At 41.9% G+C, this 18,148-nt stretch overlaps 1 protein-coding gene across 1 annotated transcript in view; it reads right to left on the reverse strand.

Annotated features, from left to right (window-relative positions):
- Positions 1 to 877: 877 nt before the first annotated feature.
- Samd12 (sterile alpha motif domain containing 12) overlaps positions 878 to 18,148 on the reverse strand; it is a 373,220-nt gene continuing 355,949 nt past the window's right edge. The window contains exon 5 of the mRNA XM_076835983.2: positions 878 to 3,804. Coding sequence (XP_076692098.1) covers positions 3,782 to 3,804 — 23 coding nt within the window. The 3' untranslated portion in view covers positions 878 to 3,781. The remainder of the gene's footprint in view (positions 3,805 to 18,148) is intronic.

Raw genomic sequence — 18,148 nt, forward strand, 5'->3', positions numbered from 1 at the left:
AAACAGCCTTTGGGGAATAAAGGAATTTCTGTCACTTTCAAAGATTAGATTTTTTAAGGGTCTATGGCAGCTTTAAGTCTAGTTGTCAAGTAGCAAAATTACTCCAAAGAATGAGGAGGAAAACATCTCAAAGATGGAGGCTGCAATGCTCTAGAAGAGGAGGGCTCAGTAAAACGAAAGCGCTCAGGGGGTCCGGAAACTTTAGCTTCCCTGAGACTTTTATTGTTACCACCCCGAATCAGTTATGTGACATTTGCAGGCAAAGAAAGCATTTGCAAATAGAAAGGGTGGGGGCTTTAGAAGTTTTTATCCTTAGTTTATATTCTCATGGAAGGTTGATCTCTCTTTTTACCTGGAAGAAATAAAAATGGTGCATTTCCCTCAGAACTAAGGACCATAAGCCTTTCTATTTGGGCAACTGCAAAGTGACTCTGGGGGGGGGGGACTCTTTAGGGGATAAAGGAATTCATCTATGTCTTTACTTTCTGGAAGTCGAAGTCAAATCTGTGGGGACACACCTCGCAGAGCCTGCGCAAGGACTGGAAGGAAGGCCATTCCCCATAAGGAGAGCTGATATGCCCCTTATCCCCCAGGCATGTCTCAAGCTACTGAAGTGATCTGCTTTTACTGGAGCAGAACCACCAATGCTCTGCATGTTTAAATTCAGTTCTGGAGCTGGGACAAGCTAATCCCCTTGGCACCCTGGAGAGTCTAATAATTATTCATTTCTGTTCATTCCCAAGACTGCCTTCCCTGCACAAGTGTGGGTGTGAGCCTTTTAATAAAAGGTGTAGCACAGGCTTAAGTAAAAGTTAAGCATCAACAGTTTACAGCCCTTAGACATCAAAATATTTATCCCTTAGCTCCCCATCTCTTGCTTCTTACTAACCAAAACTCACTGCATAGCCATTTCTGAATTTCTGGGAGGTAAAATTCTGCACAAGAGCACGCGCCACACACACGCACACACACACACATTCCCCTTGGGAAAAAGGTATAGGTCAGCAGGAAGCAGCATGGGAAATCACAGAGGATCACCATGGAAGCCAGAGGCTGTGAACAAAGTCACTTCTCCATTTTGCTGGTTTAGCTTGTGACTGCTCAGATTTTATTCCACCATGTCTCCAAAGCTATGCCCCAAAATAATTTCAAACAGAGGTGGGCAGTTTGGAAAACAGGAGTAGTCATATGCAAGTAAGTGGTGTATGCCAGGCATAAAGGTATTTTTAGACACCATCTTCAACTGAGTTCTTTGATGGTCATTTTTACATTTGCCTTCTCCCATCTCCACCTTTCCCCATTGTCTTTTCAATAATTATCTAGCACTCTTTTGACTCAAAAAAAAAAATGCAAGCTAGGAAACTCTATTTATTCAATATGTTCAGACTATTAAAGCCAAAGTAACAATGCACCACCACCACTTAGTGAACATCTGCACCATAAAGCATGTCCAATTTTCCAAGGGTGTAGTAGTAGTCCCAGGATGTCCCTGGCTGGACCAGTTCATTCCCAGCTACAATATCTCAGCACCTGGCAGTAGTTCTTTAGGATTCATCACATCCAATTCATTGTCCTCAGGACTCATTATAGAATTGGAGCTTTAGAGAATCCAGCATAGTGATAAATGGCTGTGTCTAAATAAGGGAAGAATGGGGAAACAGGTGACCAGGGTGGATTTCAAGGAGAGTAACCTGAAAGCTGCTCTGGGAAGCTCTAACCAGCTCAATCTGGAAGGGCTGGCTGTACAGGAAGGGTATATATATGTGCTATGGTGCTGTCCACTCCTTCAGGCAAGGGACCTGCCTGCTGCCGTGTGTATCTTCCTGGGTTAATCTGGCAGAGAGTGAATGCTGTCTGAATTCAGTTTTCATTGTGGAAGAGTGGGGAAGGGACAGTGTTTGGGAAGAGGAGGTACAGTTTTAGAAGGGCAGGAGAGTCTGCCTGGTGTGCTGCAGTGGTCCCAGCTCAAATATTGGCTCATGGTAGATACTCAAATGCTGGCTGATTAAGAAAGGACTGGAAGGACAGAGAAGTCTTGCTGTTGGAACTAGGCCTCAAGAGATGGGCAATGGAGATAGGGATGTTATATCCTGAGGCACTGACAGTCAGAATTTGACCTCCTAATTCTGAATTTGTAGAGTCTTATGGTTTGCTGTGGGCCCTGTGGTCCTGGTGTTGACATGTCAGAGGGTCAGATCTCAGTGGTGACTGGAACTTCTCTGAGTTCCCTCTTGGACACCCCTTCTGTGGCTTTACAGTCTGACAGGCTTGTGGTCCAAATCACATCTGGATCTCTCTCCCTTTCATGAACCCCAAGTGGAGACAGTGAGGACTCAAGGAGCCCCAAAATGCCCTGCTGACTTGTGCTGGAAGGGGTCCAGATGCTGTCACATCTATTTTAAAGAGAAGTCTCTGATGCCTTCCGGCCTCAGGCAGGGGTAGTAGGCACACAGAACATACTCTGCTGAGATTTTCATTCAGCCAACTTTGTATCCAGGGGAAAATGAGCTCAAATAAAATGTAGGTCCAGCCAGTATCAAAGACAAGCAGTCACTGAGTAGACGTTTCCTAAGACTGTGCTTTGTTATTAGAGAGTGAAACAAAAGTTAGTCATGAATAAAATCCCAGAAAGGATTAAAAGGGAGTAGAAGGTTCTATGCTGAGTAAGGAACCTAGTGTGGGACTGAACCTTTCCTTCTTTAGGCACAAAGGGGTCACTTGATACTGTTGCTCTTCAGAGAATTGTGATTGAACTTGACTTAGAATTTTTTCCAGTTTAAGTGGGATCTCACACAGGAAAATCGCATCCGGCTGCCCTTAGCATCTATGGTCTTTGATTAAAAAGAAGGCCATCCTCCTTCTCTATAGAATGAGAGAATATGTACATTGGCCGGAGAGAAGACTCCTGTCCTTGAGTATTTGTATGTACATGTGTTAAGTTGTGCCTTGGTATAAGGAACCAACAGCTTCAGTGTTCCAATCCCCCAGGCAAGCTCCTACTTCCCTTTGGTGTTACAAGTAACCCGGTTATTCAGTAAAGTGTCAAGAGGTTAGGTCTAACAGTATTGTGGCCATATTTACACCAACCTACCACAAACGACTGGGGAATGTGCTAGTAGTAGAGCTTATCTTGGACAGTCTGAGCCAGAAATAAGACAAGATTTATAAAAGAAAAAACAAAATACTTGTATTCCTACATGTACCAAACGTGCTAATTCATCTCAGCGTAGTGTTCTTTTATAAAGTGCTTCAGAGTTGGACAGAATACCTTTGGACATCATAACTAACATAACCAAGACACGTTTACATTCCTATCAGGGCATAATATTGTGAACACTTCCACCGAGACTGCAGAACTGCTGTAATTTTTTTCTAAAACATCATGCCATCTGCACACATAATAAAATAATCCAGTAGTTGCCATGCTGAAACAGGACTGGTAGTGATGGGCACAGACAGTGCCCCAAAGGGAACTTGAGTTATGCACAGTGATGAAAACTGGAAGCGATCTTCCAGTGAAGGGTCTGCCAATGACCACTTGGAACAAATTGGCACTGTATAATTATGCACCTCATTTAAAAATCCACAGCAAACTAAGATTTTTTTTTTTTCCCAAAGCTTATAATCTTGACTGAGTGGGTGTTTTTTCATTTAATCCGGTTAATCTGTCAATGCTCCAAGGATCTCTTCCGGCAGGGCCATGAGTTAGTCTTTCTGTGGGGAGCAGGCAGGCCATGTTCATACCAACTGGCAGGACAGCAGCTTGGAAGGCTAACCGTGTTTATGGAGAACCCTCGGCTGAGGCTGCAAGAAGAAAAAGGAGGAAACGTGGTGAGTTACTTCCTTTCTGCTCCCAGATACTGGCATGAAGCAATTGTCTTATTCAAACAAACCCTAACACCCTTAGGTCAAAGAGAAAGCTCTAGCCAGGATGGTGGTTACTCAACTGAAGGGTGGATTTGTGGTGGCTTGTGTTTATGGAATGCCCTTTCACCATCTGGCAGGGCATGGAAGACACCCATCTCAGAGGCAGGCCAAGCTGCCTGGAAGGAAGGAAATTGGCATCCAGCTCTGTGACGGGGACGTGGGTTGGGAAACCATTTCACATTTGTGGGGTTCATGCATGAACTTGACCTGGGGGAAGATCAGACCTGGGAAGGGTATGAGGCTTTTCAGGGGGGCAGGGTGGAGGGACGGTTTCATGCATCGGGAAAATGGTCTGGGATGAAGTCTAGAAGGATATATTGGAAGTAGTATGGCTGGAACTCGAGTTTGTTTGTTAAAAAGTCAGACTGATTGAGCAGGTTAGAGATTAGGAAGAGAAAGTCATTAAAACTGACAGGAGATTGAACTATTTGAATTGCAACTTTGCTCATGTTGGGTCTTGGGAATGCTGGTACAAATATATTGTCCTGATTTAAAATCTCTAATTTTTCCTATTATTTTATCTGGGTACTTCCTATAGTTCCCTTTGCCCAGATCTCATATAAGTCATTATTATACGAGTACAACTATTTTGCTTAGAAAATATTAATATAGTCTCATTTAGTACACAAAATTATTGGGCAATGAGCGCGAAGGATACTAAGAGTTGTTGATGTAAAAGAAAAAAATCTACTAGGTTTCAAATCAAACTGGTTCTACAAAAGAGAGAATATATATAAAAACTTGCTACTTCTGAGAAAATGCAAAATTAAGAGGTACAAATGCATGTATTAAATATCAAATAAAACTATACACTTCCCATAAGGTTTCAATGTAAGTGGAATACTAATATAACGCTGATGGCATTGTACACTAAAAAAATAATGTCAATTTATTTAAAAATATTAAAAAATTATATTTCCCAATCCAGTGATCCCAAAGGAAATAATTTTATGAAAGATGATATATTTACATATATATAACCTAGAAGTTATTTATAATAGAGTAAAAATTGGAACAACCAGATTCCTATTGTTGAAAATTTAGGTTAAGTAAATAATGATAATAAGATGGATGAGCCGAGCACAGTGGCACATACCTGTAATCCCAGCGGCTAGGGAGGCTGAGACAGGAGGATTTCGAGTTCAAAGCCAGTCTCAGCAAGTTATTGAGGCCCTAAACACTCAGTGAGACCCTATCTCTAAATAAAATACAAAAAAGGACTGGGGATGTGGTTCAGTGGTTGAGTGCCCTCAGTACCAAAAAAAAAAAAAGATGGATGATTACGTGGTCATTAAAGTAACACTAATTATGATGATTATGGAGCAACTTGATAAACAGTTATGATAAGCTACAGTATATACTGACACACCTGCATGAGAAGAACTGTGAGTGAAAATGGTGCAGCTGCTAGGAGTTTTACTGTTATCATGTTATTTTGCAAAATAGCCCCCCAAATTAGGCTCACAACACTGTAGACTTGACCCATGTATATTGACTGACTAAAGCAGGATGATTATTTTCATTCTCTATTACTATTTAGAAGATAAATACTTTACAGTTATTCTAAGAGATAATATTCTAGTACTATTGAAGGGGAGGCAGAGACCAATGGGAGTAAAACTCTTTGGTCCAGGTCAACCCACAAGGGAGCAGCACAGTTTGGAAGGACAGCAGAGATTTTTTAGAAAACCAATACAGGACATTATTCTTGAGACTTTTGCTAAAGTCAGATTTGGAAAATGATTGACACTAAAAATGACTATGAACTGAAATAAATATTATGAAGAGAATAATGATAATAAAGAGGCAGCCCTACTGGATTACTATACTTTAGATCCCTGCCAGCAATTGATAACTAGGTTTATCATCCAAATAACCATGTGGTTTTTTTTTTGTTTTGTTTTTTGTTTTGGTACTGGGGATTAAACCCAGGGCCTCTTGCATGCCGGGCAAGAGCATTATCACTGAGCTATATTCCCAGCCCTTTTTAAATTTTTTTTTTTTTTTTGGTTTTGGTTTTGGTACAGGGTCTTGCTAAGTTGCTTAGGGCCTCACTGAATTTTTAAGGCTGGCTTTAAACTTGAGATCCTCCTGCCTTGGCCTGCCAAGATGCTGGGATTAAAGGTGTGTACCACCATGCCCAACCTCCAGCTGTTTTTAGAAATGCTGTTTTGAGGAAGAGTCTTGCTATGGCACAATCCCCTTTGCCATCTTTCCGGGACACTTAGTGATTCTCCATTGCTCTTGGATGTTTCTGCAGCCAGCACTCTGTTTGGAGTGGGTCATGGTGATGCATGGGCTCTATGTGAGAACAAGAGGGTCCCATTTACATCCTTAACATGAGACATGTGTTGGGTTCCATCCCTGTATACTTCAGCCACCTTAGACTCCTTCCAGCTCCCTGTATACACTGGGTTGTTCCTGGCCTTTGCTCAGACTTTCCTTCCCTCTAAGACAGCTTGTAGGTTTACCCTCTGACAACAGTGAATCCCAAACCCCTCCATCTTTCCAGGTCTCCTCAAAGTTCACTATGAAATCTTCTCTCCCTCTAGATACAGCTAACTACTCTCTTTGTGAGCTAGCATGGTTTCTTAAACTTATTACCATATACTTTATTTTAATGTATCCAACACTCCCCTTACACTTCTTTTTTTTCTGAGGGGCTAGAGATTGAAACCAGGGTCATAACCCTAGCCTATCTCTTCAACTTTTTTAAAAAAATATTTTATTAGTTGTTGATGGACCTTTATTTATTTATATGTGGTGCTGAGAATTAAACCCCGTACCTCACACAGGCTAGGCAAGCGCTCTACCACTGAGCCACAACTCCAGCCCCCTCTTCGACTTTTTGAAGGTGGTTTCAATGAATTATTGTGCCTTCCTAATGCAACATAGAGTGTCATGTATACGGAAAGCGCTTAATAAATCTTTGTGAAATTAAGAAAGAATACTGTTAGAGAAACATCTTTGTGTGTGTTTGTTGAATTCAGGAACTAATTTTGCATTCTTGGAATCAATCATCATTTCTGCCTAGGATCTGGCATGAGTAGGGAAGCTTTAGGAGTATGGGCTGTGACGGATCTCAGTTCACCTCCCAGGCTCACCACATACCAGCTGTGTGATGCTGAAAACATGAATTTCTCCAAACCACAATTTCTTCACCTTTAAAATAGCAAGCAGACTCCCTACCTCATTGGGTTGCTGTGATGATAAAATGGGCTCAGATGATAAAGAACGCCCAGAGGTCAAGGCTTTGCACTCTCTGCCTGCCTGCAGAGGTCACAGTTACCACTTTGGCTTTCACTCTCCCCCAGAGTAGCACAGACTTCAGAGACAGTTCCAATTAGGAGAGGGTGAAACACTTCAAGGGCAGCAAGGGGCTGCCTGGAGGCAAGGCAGCCTGCAGAGGGTTCAGGAACAGATCTGGACTTGCTATCAGTTTCCCCGTTTCTCACTGCAGCAGCCAGGGGCTGAAGGGCTTGGTAAGGGCAGGGAAGGAGAAAAGGTGCTGTGTTCTAGCAGCCCACATGCAATGGTCTGAAGGGAGGGAGCAGGACTTCAGTTCTTAAAAGGAGGTTCCGTGTATTCATTCAGAAGGAAGGGGACTTGTCTTGCACCTGAAAGTGTCCTTTATGGAAGTCAGATTTGAGGTCTTTGGGGTGGATCTAAACTGCACTGAGATGTGGGACAATGTGCATCAGGTATGAGAACCACAACTGCCCCAGCACAGCAGCTCATGAACAGAACTCACATTTCCTGAGCAGCTACCCTGTGCCAACTACATTTCACAAGCAGTCACTCATTGCATCCTTGCCATCAGCTCTGAGGATTACACTACCCACTAACACATCTGGAGAAAACAAGGGCAGGTTCCTGAGCTTGTCACTGCTGTGCTCTGGTCTCCCACAGAACTGAGACTGGCACCCAGATCTGCTCTCACCACTAGGCTTTCCTGACTCTATGAGAAGGAATGCGTGTGAGGAAAATGCAGGAAAGAAATCAAGTAACTGCTGGGTAAGAGTTCTCATTAACAATAAAAGAGGTTTGACCTAGAGAGTCAGTCCCTTTCTATTTAACAGTTCCTGTGTCTGGAGCAGTGGTTCCCATCTGGGTGCATTCTCTGTCCCTTGGGACAACTGGCAATGTCTGCAGACATTTCTGCTTGTCACACTTAAGGGGTACCATTGGCATCTAGTGGGTAGAGGTCAGGGACTTAGCTAAACACCCTAGAATGTGCAGGAGAGCCCCCACAGCAAAGAACGACCCAGCTTACAATGTCAACAGTGCTGAGGTTGGTTTAGCAGATAGAGGTCCTTGTTTATTTTCTGTTCTTGGTTGCGAGCCAAATACATCCCTCCCAAAATAGGCCAAGATAAAAACCAACCTAAGTGGGCCTCTTATATGTACAGGAAATAAGGTTAATTTCAAACCTCATTCCTCTCTTCTATCCATCATTTTCTCATTTTATCTGATTTTATATTCAGTGTAATCAAACCCTCTAATACTAAATCACTTCTAACTTCTAGAACCCTCACAGGCATACCGTCATATGAATCAAGATTGGATGATTTAGACAGGTATGCTCAATTAATTAATTAGTATGTATGGAAGAAGTTAGGAGATAAAAAAAGAACAAAGCATGATTTATGTGGCAATAAAACTAAACTCTGCCATCAGCCCTTTTGGTGGGAGAAGTCATATGTCTTTTGGGTGGCACTGATTCCATTTCTGCAATTCCTTGACCCCAAAAGGTTGAGGGGGTATTTGCTCCCTGAGAGTATGATTAAGTAATCAACTTTACCCTCTGACTACATGGAAATGATGGTCAGAATCTGAATGTGGGTAAAGGGTAACAATAGAACAGATGATGCCTACAAACTAGGATGTAACTCTCATAATTCCCTGTCAACTGGGAACCATAATGAGTCTGTCATGGTTAGTTTTATGTGTCAGCTTGATTGGGTCACAGGGTATCCAGATATTTGGTTAAACATTAACCTGGGTGTGTCTGTAAAGGTGTTTGTGGGTGAGATGGATGTTTGAATTGCCAGACTGAGAAAAGCAGAGAGCCCTCCCTAATGTGGGTGGGCCTGTCTAACCCACAGAAGGTTTGAATAGAACAGACCTATAAGGGATAATTCCCTCTGTGTTTCTTTGAGCTGAGACTTTGGTCTATATCTGCCTTTTGACCCAGACTCAGACTGGAACCATACCTTTGGCTCTTCTGGGTCTCCAGCTTGCGTATCTTGGGACTGCTTGTCATCCATAATGATGTGACCAATTTCTTATAATAAATCTCTTCTCTCTTTCTCATATCTGTCTGTTCATCTGTCCATCCATCCATTTATTTATCCATCCATCTATCCATCCATCCATGCATCTATCCATCCATTTTGTTATTCTGTGTCTACGGGGAACTCTGAGTAACACGGAATCTACAGACAACAATAACCTCGATACTAAGCACTATCATTAGCCAAGTGCTTACCATGTGCCTAGCATCTTGCTAAAAACCTGCGTCCATTTTGAAGCAACCAAAGCAGATAGTACCACACTTCCAGATAAAGAAAGCTAGACTTGGAGACATAAATAACCTAAGACAGGCTGTGGTCTTTTAAAATCAGGCTATCATCCTTGATCTGCCTAAAAACTGTCAGGGACTTGTTGACTCCAAAGTATTAAGTAGGAAATGTGAGGCCTCAAGGCCCCATGGGACCGATTCCAGACAATCATTAATATGTAGATGGGCTAAGAGGACCTTGGCCCCCATCTCTTACTCTCTCAGCCCTCAACTTTAAGGTTTCATTTAGAATGTGATTTGCTGCCTGGTTTTACACTAGCTCCAGGGGCCAGGGGGTATGGGGAAATTCTCTCTGGGGAGTTTTGGAGGGTTCAGGTGACTGTGTCCCCACTTGTGCATATGGAAAAAGAATGCACTTGTGAGCAAGGTGTTTTCCCCCTTTCCCTCAGTCCTGGGGGGTGGGGTGGGGACGAGGACACTGTGTTTGTCCTCATTAAGAGGCTCAGAACCCTCTCCATATTAAAGATGGGGATGCTAGTTACCCTGATTTGATCACTACACATCACAGACATGTATCGAATCATTGCACTATACATAAATATCTAAATTATTATATGCTATAAAAATTACAGTTTGATTTATGGGACCCCTCCCCCCAATAAACAGTAATTCTCTCAGAAATCAACTCTGCTTCCTGTGGGTTAAACCCTAGATTCTAGGGTTTCAAGATTCTGACATTTTGACTGGAAGTTCCCCAACTTGCCTGCATTACACTCACCTGGGGGAACTTCTTAAAATTTTTATTCTGTCTAGCCTTTCTCCATCTCCACCGATTCAGAATGTCCAAGGGGAGGATCGGAAAACTCTATAATAAACAAGAGGCTCGGTAATTCTCATGAAGCCAGCCTGCCTGGCAACAGTCCATGGAAACACCTACGTCTTTCCCCTGGTACTTAAATGGTAGTTATTTGTCCTTTGGACAGAGAAAAGTGGTATAGACTGTGGGAAAACTTGGTTAATAGCCTTGCTCTTTTCATATAATAAAATATCAAAAATCTTGGATATAATATAGTATAGTCACTTCCTTACAATCCAAACGCTGGTTTTAGAGTGGGACAGATGGGTGAGGCTTTGAGACCTGGCAAGCCATTCAACCAATCCAAAGTCCCAGGGAATCAGGCATGTTCTGTTGTCCCCATACTGTTAGTATCTACCAAACAACATATATTCTTTTAGCACTGAGTAAAATTTCCTTCCCTGTTTGGCGATGTAGGCCTTGAAGAGTTTTGAATTTGTGTCATCATCCTATACTAGAATCTGTAACACACTTTATTAGAACTGTCTGATGATGCCTGACGAGTGCTTCTCAAACTTCATTGTTTAGGACTCCTCTGGAGGGTTTGGTAAAACACTTCTCTGGGTCCCCAGTGGGAAGAATGTGATTCAGTAGGTCTAGGGTGGCCCACGAATGTGAATTTCTAATAACGTTGCAGGGGAGACTGTTCCTGCTGGTCGGAGCACCTTCCTGAAGCACCACTGCTCTGAGCCTCAAGTTCCTTCAGGCAAACAGTATGTTTTATTCTTCTCTTTCTGTAGTAAGGGGTAGAGTGTCTGCGATGTCAAAGGCGCTCTTGAAATGCTTGGTTAATAAATGAATGAGTATAGAAAAAGTCTACATTAGTGAAGTAATCAGTTCCTTCAGGTCTGGGGAGAATTGATTAGTGGGGGACAAAACACTGTTTCTTGATGAGAACTGATTTAGGAATATCAGTGTCTGCAGGTATCAGAACTTCATAAAATCTCTGTGATCACTGGGGATATCTATTAACCTCTTTGTCTAGAAGACTGCTGCCCACAGTGGACCATCACTTTGCATCCCATGAACTGGAGATGATGTTTTCCTGGGAGACAGATCCTTTGTTCTCAGCAGGGATGTGTCTGTACAGTCAATTAGTCAGTGGAAACCCTGGTGATTTCTTCTACACCAGACAAGGGCAAGTGTCTCAAGTCAGTATATCCTGACAGCTACTGTAAAAGCCCACAGAACTTTCCAGAAGAAAACTCTGTCCCCTGGCACAAACAAAAATGCATTTCATGAGAGAGCATGAAAATATACCTAGAAGTTTAACCCCAGTTGTCACTGCAATTCCCCTCCCTCTCCACAACGCTCGCCAGTACACTCTGAGGGATTGCTCTCTAATTTCCCTCATCACTCTGTCCCTCAACTGGCTCATTCCCAGAGTACGGGGCCCTGCGTGTTTGTCACCAGCATGAGGAAGTTACTTAGTTACTTTCCTTCCTTCCCCCTCCTTTTTTTTTTTTTTTTTTTTAAAGTACATCTATTTTTCTTTGTCTTTTGCTTTACTGAGTCTTATTTAATCTCAAGGGCTTCTCTGTTGACCAATCCAACAGCTTCTCCACTGGAAAAATGTTCTGTAAGATTCACCTCTTTAGAAAAGGTGTATCAAGACAATTCTCCAGTTTCCAAGAGAAAGAGGAAAGCCTTCTTCAAAAGTAGTCTACAAGTTGTAGACTATAAGTGGTTCTCCTTTTGCATGCCAAGTCTCAAGGGGCCAAAAGTCTCTCTATATGAACCAAGGCTAAGCAAGCTAAAAAATATCAATAATAAGGCTGATAACAAATTATGAAATTCAGCATACAAAATCATAGAGCAGAAGGGTATCTTAAAAATCTTAGATAAGTGCTTATGAATATGCATATGAATCACACCTAGACATGTTGCTAATCACATGGTTCCAACAAGTCCTCAGGTGAATCTGTATCATACTTTATTAGAACTGTCTGATAATGTCTGACTAGTGCTTCTCAAACGTCATTGGTGAAACCAGTGCTACTGGTCCATGGACCACACTTTGAGTAGCAAGGCCAGACAGTTCCTTGATCTGTAGCAGCACTGTCCAGTGGAACTTTTGCAATGATGGAATGCTCAATACATGTTCTAATATGGCAGCCATTACTCACATGTGGCTACTAAGCTCTTAAATTATGGTGAGTGCATGCAGGAAATTACTTTAAATTTTATTTAATTTTAATTCATTTAAATTTAAATGGCCATATGTGCCCCATGGCTACCATATTTGATAGTGCCACACCGCAGAGTAGAAAGCTAAAATTCTGAGAGAATTAGTAAAAAGATTTCAGAAAGAAGAAACTGAAACAACAAAAAGAAACTCTAAATCTTCTCATCTATACTGTAAATATATTCTTATTCCAACCTCCCCTTTCCTGTTTTACATTGGGAAGACTCAAGGCTTCCCCTCTGTTTCCTATCATGCTCCCAGAATCACTCCATATACAAAACAGTAATTAGGAAAAAACTTTATAAACATTCTGAAGTGCAGACGATTATCTTGTTTACATAAACCTCTTCGAGTTGGCAAAACCAAGCAAGAAACCTTATGAGAAACAGTTCCTTTGTTATGAGTCCTTTCACCTTGGGGTCTGTCTAGCAGGATTCAGAAGACAGGCTCCCAGATCACATCGCTGTGGGTTCTGGTTCTTTGGCTTGGAACACAGGGGCAAATGCAAATAGTTCATCCATACAGAAAGGTTTAAAGGAAAAAAGTGCTAAGTTCACGTTGAGTTATCCCAAATGAGAAGGTGCTGAGGGTGGGGAATGGGCAGGGCTTGGTGTTGTCTAAACTGGAGCCGTCAGCTCCTAGCAGGTTATAGTCTGTACTGCAGTTAACGAGATTTGGAGATGTTCCCTGGATGGGTGAGTACTAATTTCCATTGAGGAAAAAGTTATGAGGCTTGGATGTCTTAATGATAACAGACAACTTCTCTGTGTGGGCTGAGCTACAAAGCATGTTGCTATGGAACTGCGTGGATTGGGCTCTTTCTTTTGTGCACAAAGTTTCCCCTTAAAGAATCCACTTGGCATGAGGCACAAACCTGCTTGGGGACTCTTATGATTAATTGCTTGAACTGGCTGGTGGCCATCAGCAGGATCTTGCAATTTACCTGTTTCTATACAGAATTATGAAGCCAAAGGTTTAATGGGATTTCAGGTAATAGAGCCCAGATGTCCAAGACTATGATGTTTGAAATTACACCGCTTGCAAGACTGTGGAGCTTAAATCTTATTTATTTCTTGCTTAGTAGATTTCCCCGTTCCCATCTTTACGTAACCTTGGACCAGTCAGATGCTAAGACCCACACCCTGACATTCCATATCCACAGAGAAGTCATTCACACCCGCACACCTGTGGCCAACTGCCCAGAGACTCAGAGGCTCCCTACCCTTGAGCCCAGGCTTTTGGGATCACCTTTCCGCCAAGGATATGGTAATTAACAGCCCCAATGCTTCTGTGCAGCACTTAACTTTCAATTGCTTTCACACATATAATTGCATTTTTTTTTTTTCTGTTAGGGTCCAAAAGAAATGGACTGGGACAGGTATTATTATCTCCATTTTGATGAAGAAACCAAGGTTCACTGAAGAGAAGGGACAATAATAGGTAATATTTGTGGAACCCTTGCATGCAAGAAGTACTGTTCCTATGGGGTTGATGCGCATCATTTTGTTGAAGACTGGTAACAGTCCTGAGGTTGACATGATTATCTGCTCCACTGTGAAACTGAAGACCGGAGTATAGAGTTTGGGTGACACCACTAATCAGTGACGGAGCCAAGACTGAACTTGGTGCTCTGGCTCTAGTTACTATGCACTGATGCCTCTCTGAGGAAGCGTCATTAGCATTTCAGACAAGGCCAGGAGCCTGTTGTAAATGTGGCCTTCTCTTTACATCATTTGTAAGGAGTAAAAAATCCTAGGCACCTCTTTCTTTTATTATTATTTTTTATTCATAATTTTTAGTTATATATGACAGTGGAATGTATTTTTGACATATCAGACATACAGGGAGTATAACTTCCCATTCTTGTGGTTGTACATGATGTAGAGTTACATTGGTTGTGTATTCATATACAAACAGAGGAAAGTTATGTCCTTCTCATTCTACTGTCTTTCCTATTCCCATCCCTCTCCCTTCCCTTCATTCCCTTTTGTCTAGTCCAATGAACTTCTATAACCTCTCCCCGCCCACTTATTGTATGTTAGCATCCACATATTGGAGAGAACATTTGGCCTTTTATTGGGGGTGGGAGGATTGGCTTATTTTACTTAGCATGATTGCCTTCAGTTCCATCCATTTGCTGGCAAATGCCATAATTTCATTCTTCTTTATGGCTGAGGACTATTCCATTGTGTATATATATACCATATTTTCTTTAACCATTCATCTGTTGAGGGGTATCCAGGTTGGTTCCATAGCTTAGCTATTGTGAATTGAGCTGCTATAAACATTGATGTGGCCCCAGGCATGTCTGTCTTTCTTTTGGTTCCGAGGATCCCGAGGATTAGATTGAACCCAGAGGAGCTTAACCACTAAGCCATGTCCCCAGCCCATTTTTATATTTTATTTAGGGACAGGATCTTGTTGAGTTGCTTATGGCTTCACTACATTGCTGAGGCTGGTTTTAAACCTGTGATCCTCCTGCTTCAGCCTCCTGAGCCACTGGGATTACAGGTGTGCGCCACTGCATCCAGCCCCAGGCATATGTTTCTAATGAGAAACTAACTATGCCCTTGTTCCCTGCTCTCTTCCAGAGCAGTAGTCTCCTGAGGGCTCTGATGAGAGCAAGGGGTTCTGTTAAATGACATCCCATTTGAAAAAAGTCTTGGCCTAATAGTCCAGGCCCTTTATGATCACGTCTCAACATCTCCTCCAACCTATCCCAATGCATTTGACTATAGTAAGTGGTCATAGTTGCCAAGTACGGCCCCGCCTTTGTTGACACAGTCTCTGCTTCCTTCTCCATCAAATTCCTCCCTTCTACAGGGGCCAGCTGATAAGTTGCTTACTGCCAAGAAGTTGTCACTCTTGCACAGCCTCTGTCTCTGTTGTAAGCTTCCATATGATTTTGTTGAATAAGGGAATGAATGGAGTAAACCTCATTTCAATTTTTTAATGGTGTTGGTGATAAACTCTGGGCCTCATGTATGCCAGGCAAGTGACAGACATATCACTGAGCTACAACCCCGGTCAACATCATTTCTAGATCACCATCCCAGGCACTATGTGAAATGCTGGGGATATAAAATGAGTAACTAATAGCCCTTGCCCTTACCCTCAGACAGCTCCCTGTCTACCGAGATACACACACACACACATAAAAATCACTATTGCCTAATGACCTGGGCATTGTTACAGAAGCACAAGATTCCAGGGGAGCAGAGGGTGCAGGAGTGCTCCTTGCTGTTTGCAGATAAAGCTGGGAATTCTGTCCAAGTCTTATCCCCTCTTCTAGGAAAGGACACTTCATGGGGCAAAGGGACCATATCGTTGCACAGCTCTCAAGCACTCAACATCATAGTCTCCTAAATTAAGAAAAGTGACAACTAGTGAAGATGGGGGTCCTTGCTTTGTGGCAGAGGCTGTCCAAGGGCCTTCCTTCCCTTATCTGCAGTGGAAATGAAGAAGAGGGAGGCAGGCCCTAGTGGCTGTCCACGATGGCGCCATTGGCACTAGTCCACGAGGTCAAGGGAGAAGCTCCTGGCATTTTCTCAGGATCAGTGAGCAGCAGAGGCCAAAACCACAGCTCTCTTTTGCAAGGTGTCAAGGAATATTGAATGTACTGCCTTAAAATAAAAATCCAGGAAAATCTCCCCCAAGCTGCACCTGTTCTCAAGGGTTGGAAAATATTTCTTATTTTTCCTATTTGAGAAGAGTGACTCTGATTATTTAGGATCATATGCCCCCTTATAAAACACTCTGCACAAATAAGCTTTTTTATTATTGACCCTTTGAATTTGGTTTTGGGGACTACAGCAGCATTTCATTTGTGTTTCTCAAGTCTGTAGGATATGGGAGGGGAAGGCTGTCATTGCAAAACATTAATATCTTTCCAGAAAACTTGGGTTGCCCTACAATGTTAAAGAATCAGTGTGGAATAATGAAAATAACAGGTTCTTCCCCTTGCTAATTTTGAGACTGGTCAAATTACTTAAAACTCTCTGAGCCACCTGAGCTAGAGCTTCCTCATCTGCGGGAAGAGAAGAATTTGTGTGTGTTTTGCATAGTTTTTGTGAGAACTACCATATTCATGAAATCCAAGGTGCATTTAAAAAAAAAAGTGTCACTAAGAAAGAAAAGTAGCAAAAATTCCTGGCAGTTAAATTACGATGCTCTGTTTTGATAGTCCTGCACAAGGCAAAAGATTAACTTTCTGTTGCTTTGAGGTTTCTTTCATTTGCTCTGAAGAAACCTGCCTCAGACACCAGCTTCATGGGCGGCAGGAGGTTCTTTTGCATGTATCTTAGTAATAAAATGTGACATACCTTCATTTCCTTGTGATATCTTTCTACCTGAGCGCAAAGCTCAGATTTCTGCTTTGCAAAAACCTGTAAGAATGTGGTTATAACTCCACTGTCAAAATTTGCCTCACTGATGATGCTGTTTCCATGTCTTTTGGCTTAAAGATACATTTTCATTTCAATGCCAAATTATAGTGTAATATTTCTCAAACTATTATAAATAGCAATTAAACTTGAATGAAGTGATAAAAATATGAATAACTGCAGCCAAATTCATGTGTGCAAGGCTGCCATATGACCTATAGTGATTATAAGCCTTCCTAGATTATAAAATGTACAATTCAGTAAGGCAGAAATACGAAAAAAAATGCATCTCAGAGGCAATGAAAAATGGTAATTGAAAGAGCATATATCATGGGTCTTACACCCCATAGATGCACAACAAATTTTAATCCTTTGCTTCTTAATAATGAATGAGAATGTGATGAAGTTCAAAAGAGTGTACAGGGACTGGACATCATCATTTGAAAGAGCTATGAAATGCTAGGTTTAAATCTGATTCTGGTTGGATAACATTTAATAGCAGGAACCATAGAACCACAAGTGGTCTCTATATACTAAGAGAGATGGCTGCAAATTCTTTGTGATAGTTTCTCTTCTTCTTCACTGAGAGGTGAGATTTTTCTCCCCTTCTCCCTAGAATCTGGGCCATGCCTGTAAAGTTGTGACCAATAGAATATGGTTAGCAATGGCTTTCCACCAGTTGTGGGGTTATAATCTTTGGGAGGACTGGAAAATTGTTTTTTTTTTTCTCCTTTGAACTAGTGGCCCTGCTGCAAATAAGCTAAATAGCTACATGAAGAGGCCATGGATGGAGAATTGGAGTGCTAAATGATAACATGTGTGGTTAAAAACGAGAGGTCCCCACTGAGGCTTGCCCAAACTGCAAAATTATGCCCAAAGAATAACCTTGTTTTGAGACCCTAAAAATATGGGGTGGCTTATTACATAACAATAGATCATTAAATTTCACTACCTTGTTAATTTTCACAGATGCTCTGAGCAAGACTTAACTAGATTCCCAAGAAGCAGAAACTGAAATCCACTTTGTTCTGAACTGAAGACCTTTCATAATTATCCTACACAGTGGAGCTTGTCAGGGGCTAAGCAAAGCTCTCCTTGGCTCTCATGTGACTATATAATGAGGGGAGCCAAGACTCATTGCTGGTGGGTTGAGAAAAGAAACAGAGAAAAATCAACTTTCAAGAGGGAAAAAGTTTCAGCACATCTCTCTCTTTCTCTTTTTACACACACACACACACACACACATACACACACACTGAGTCTTGTAACTTACTTGG

The sequence above is a fragment of the Callospermophilus lateralis genome, chromosome 16 (assembly GCF_048772815.1).
Source record: "Callospermophilus lateralis isolate mCalLat2 chromosome 16, mCalLat2.hap1, whole genome shotgun sequence".
Lineage (NCBI taxonomy): Eukaryota > Metazoa > Chordata > Mammalia > Rodentia > Sciuridae > Callospermophilus > Callospermophilus lateralis.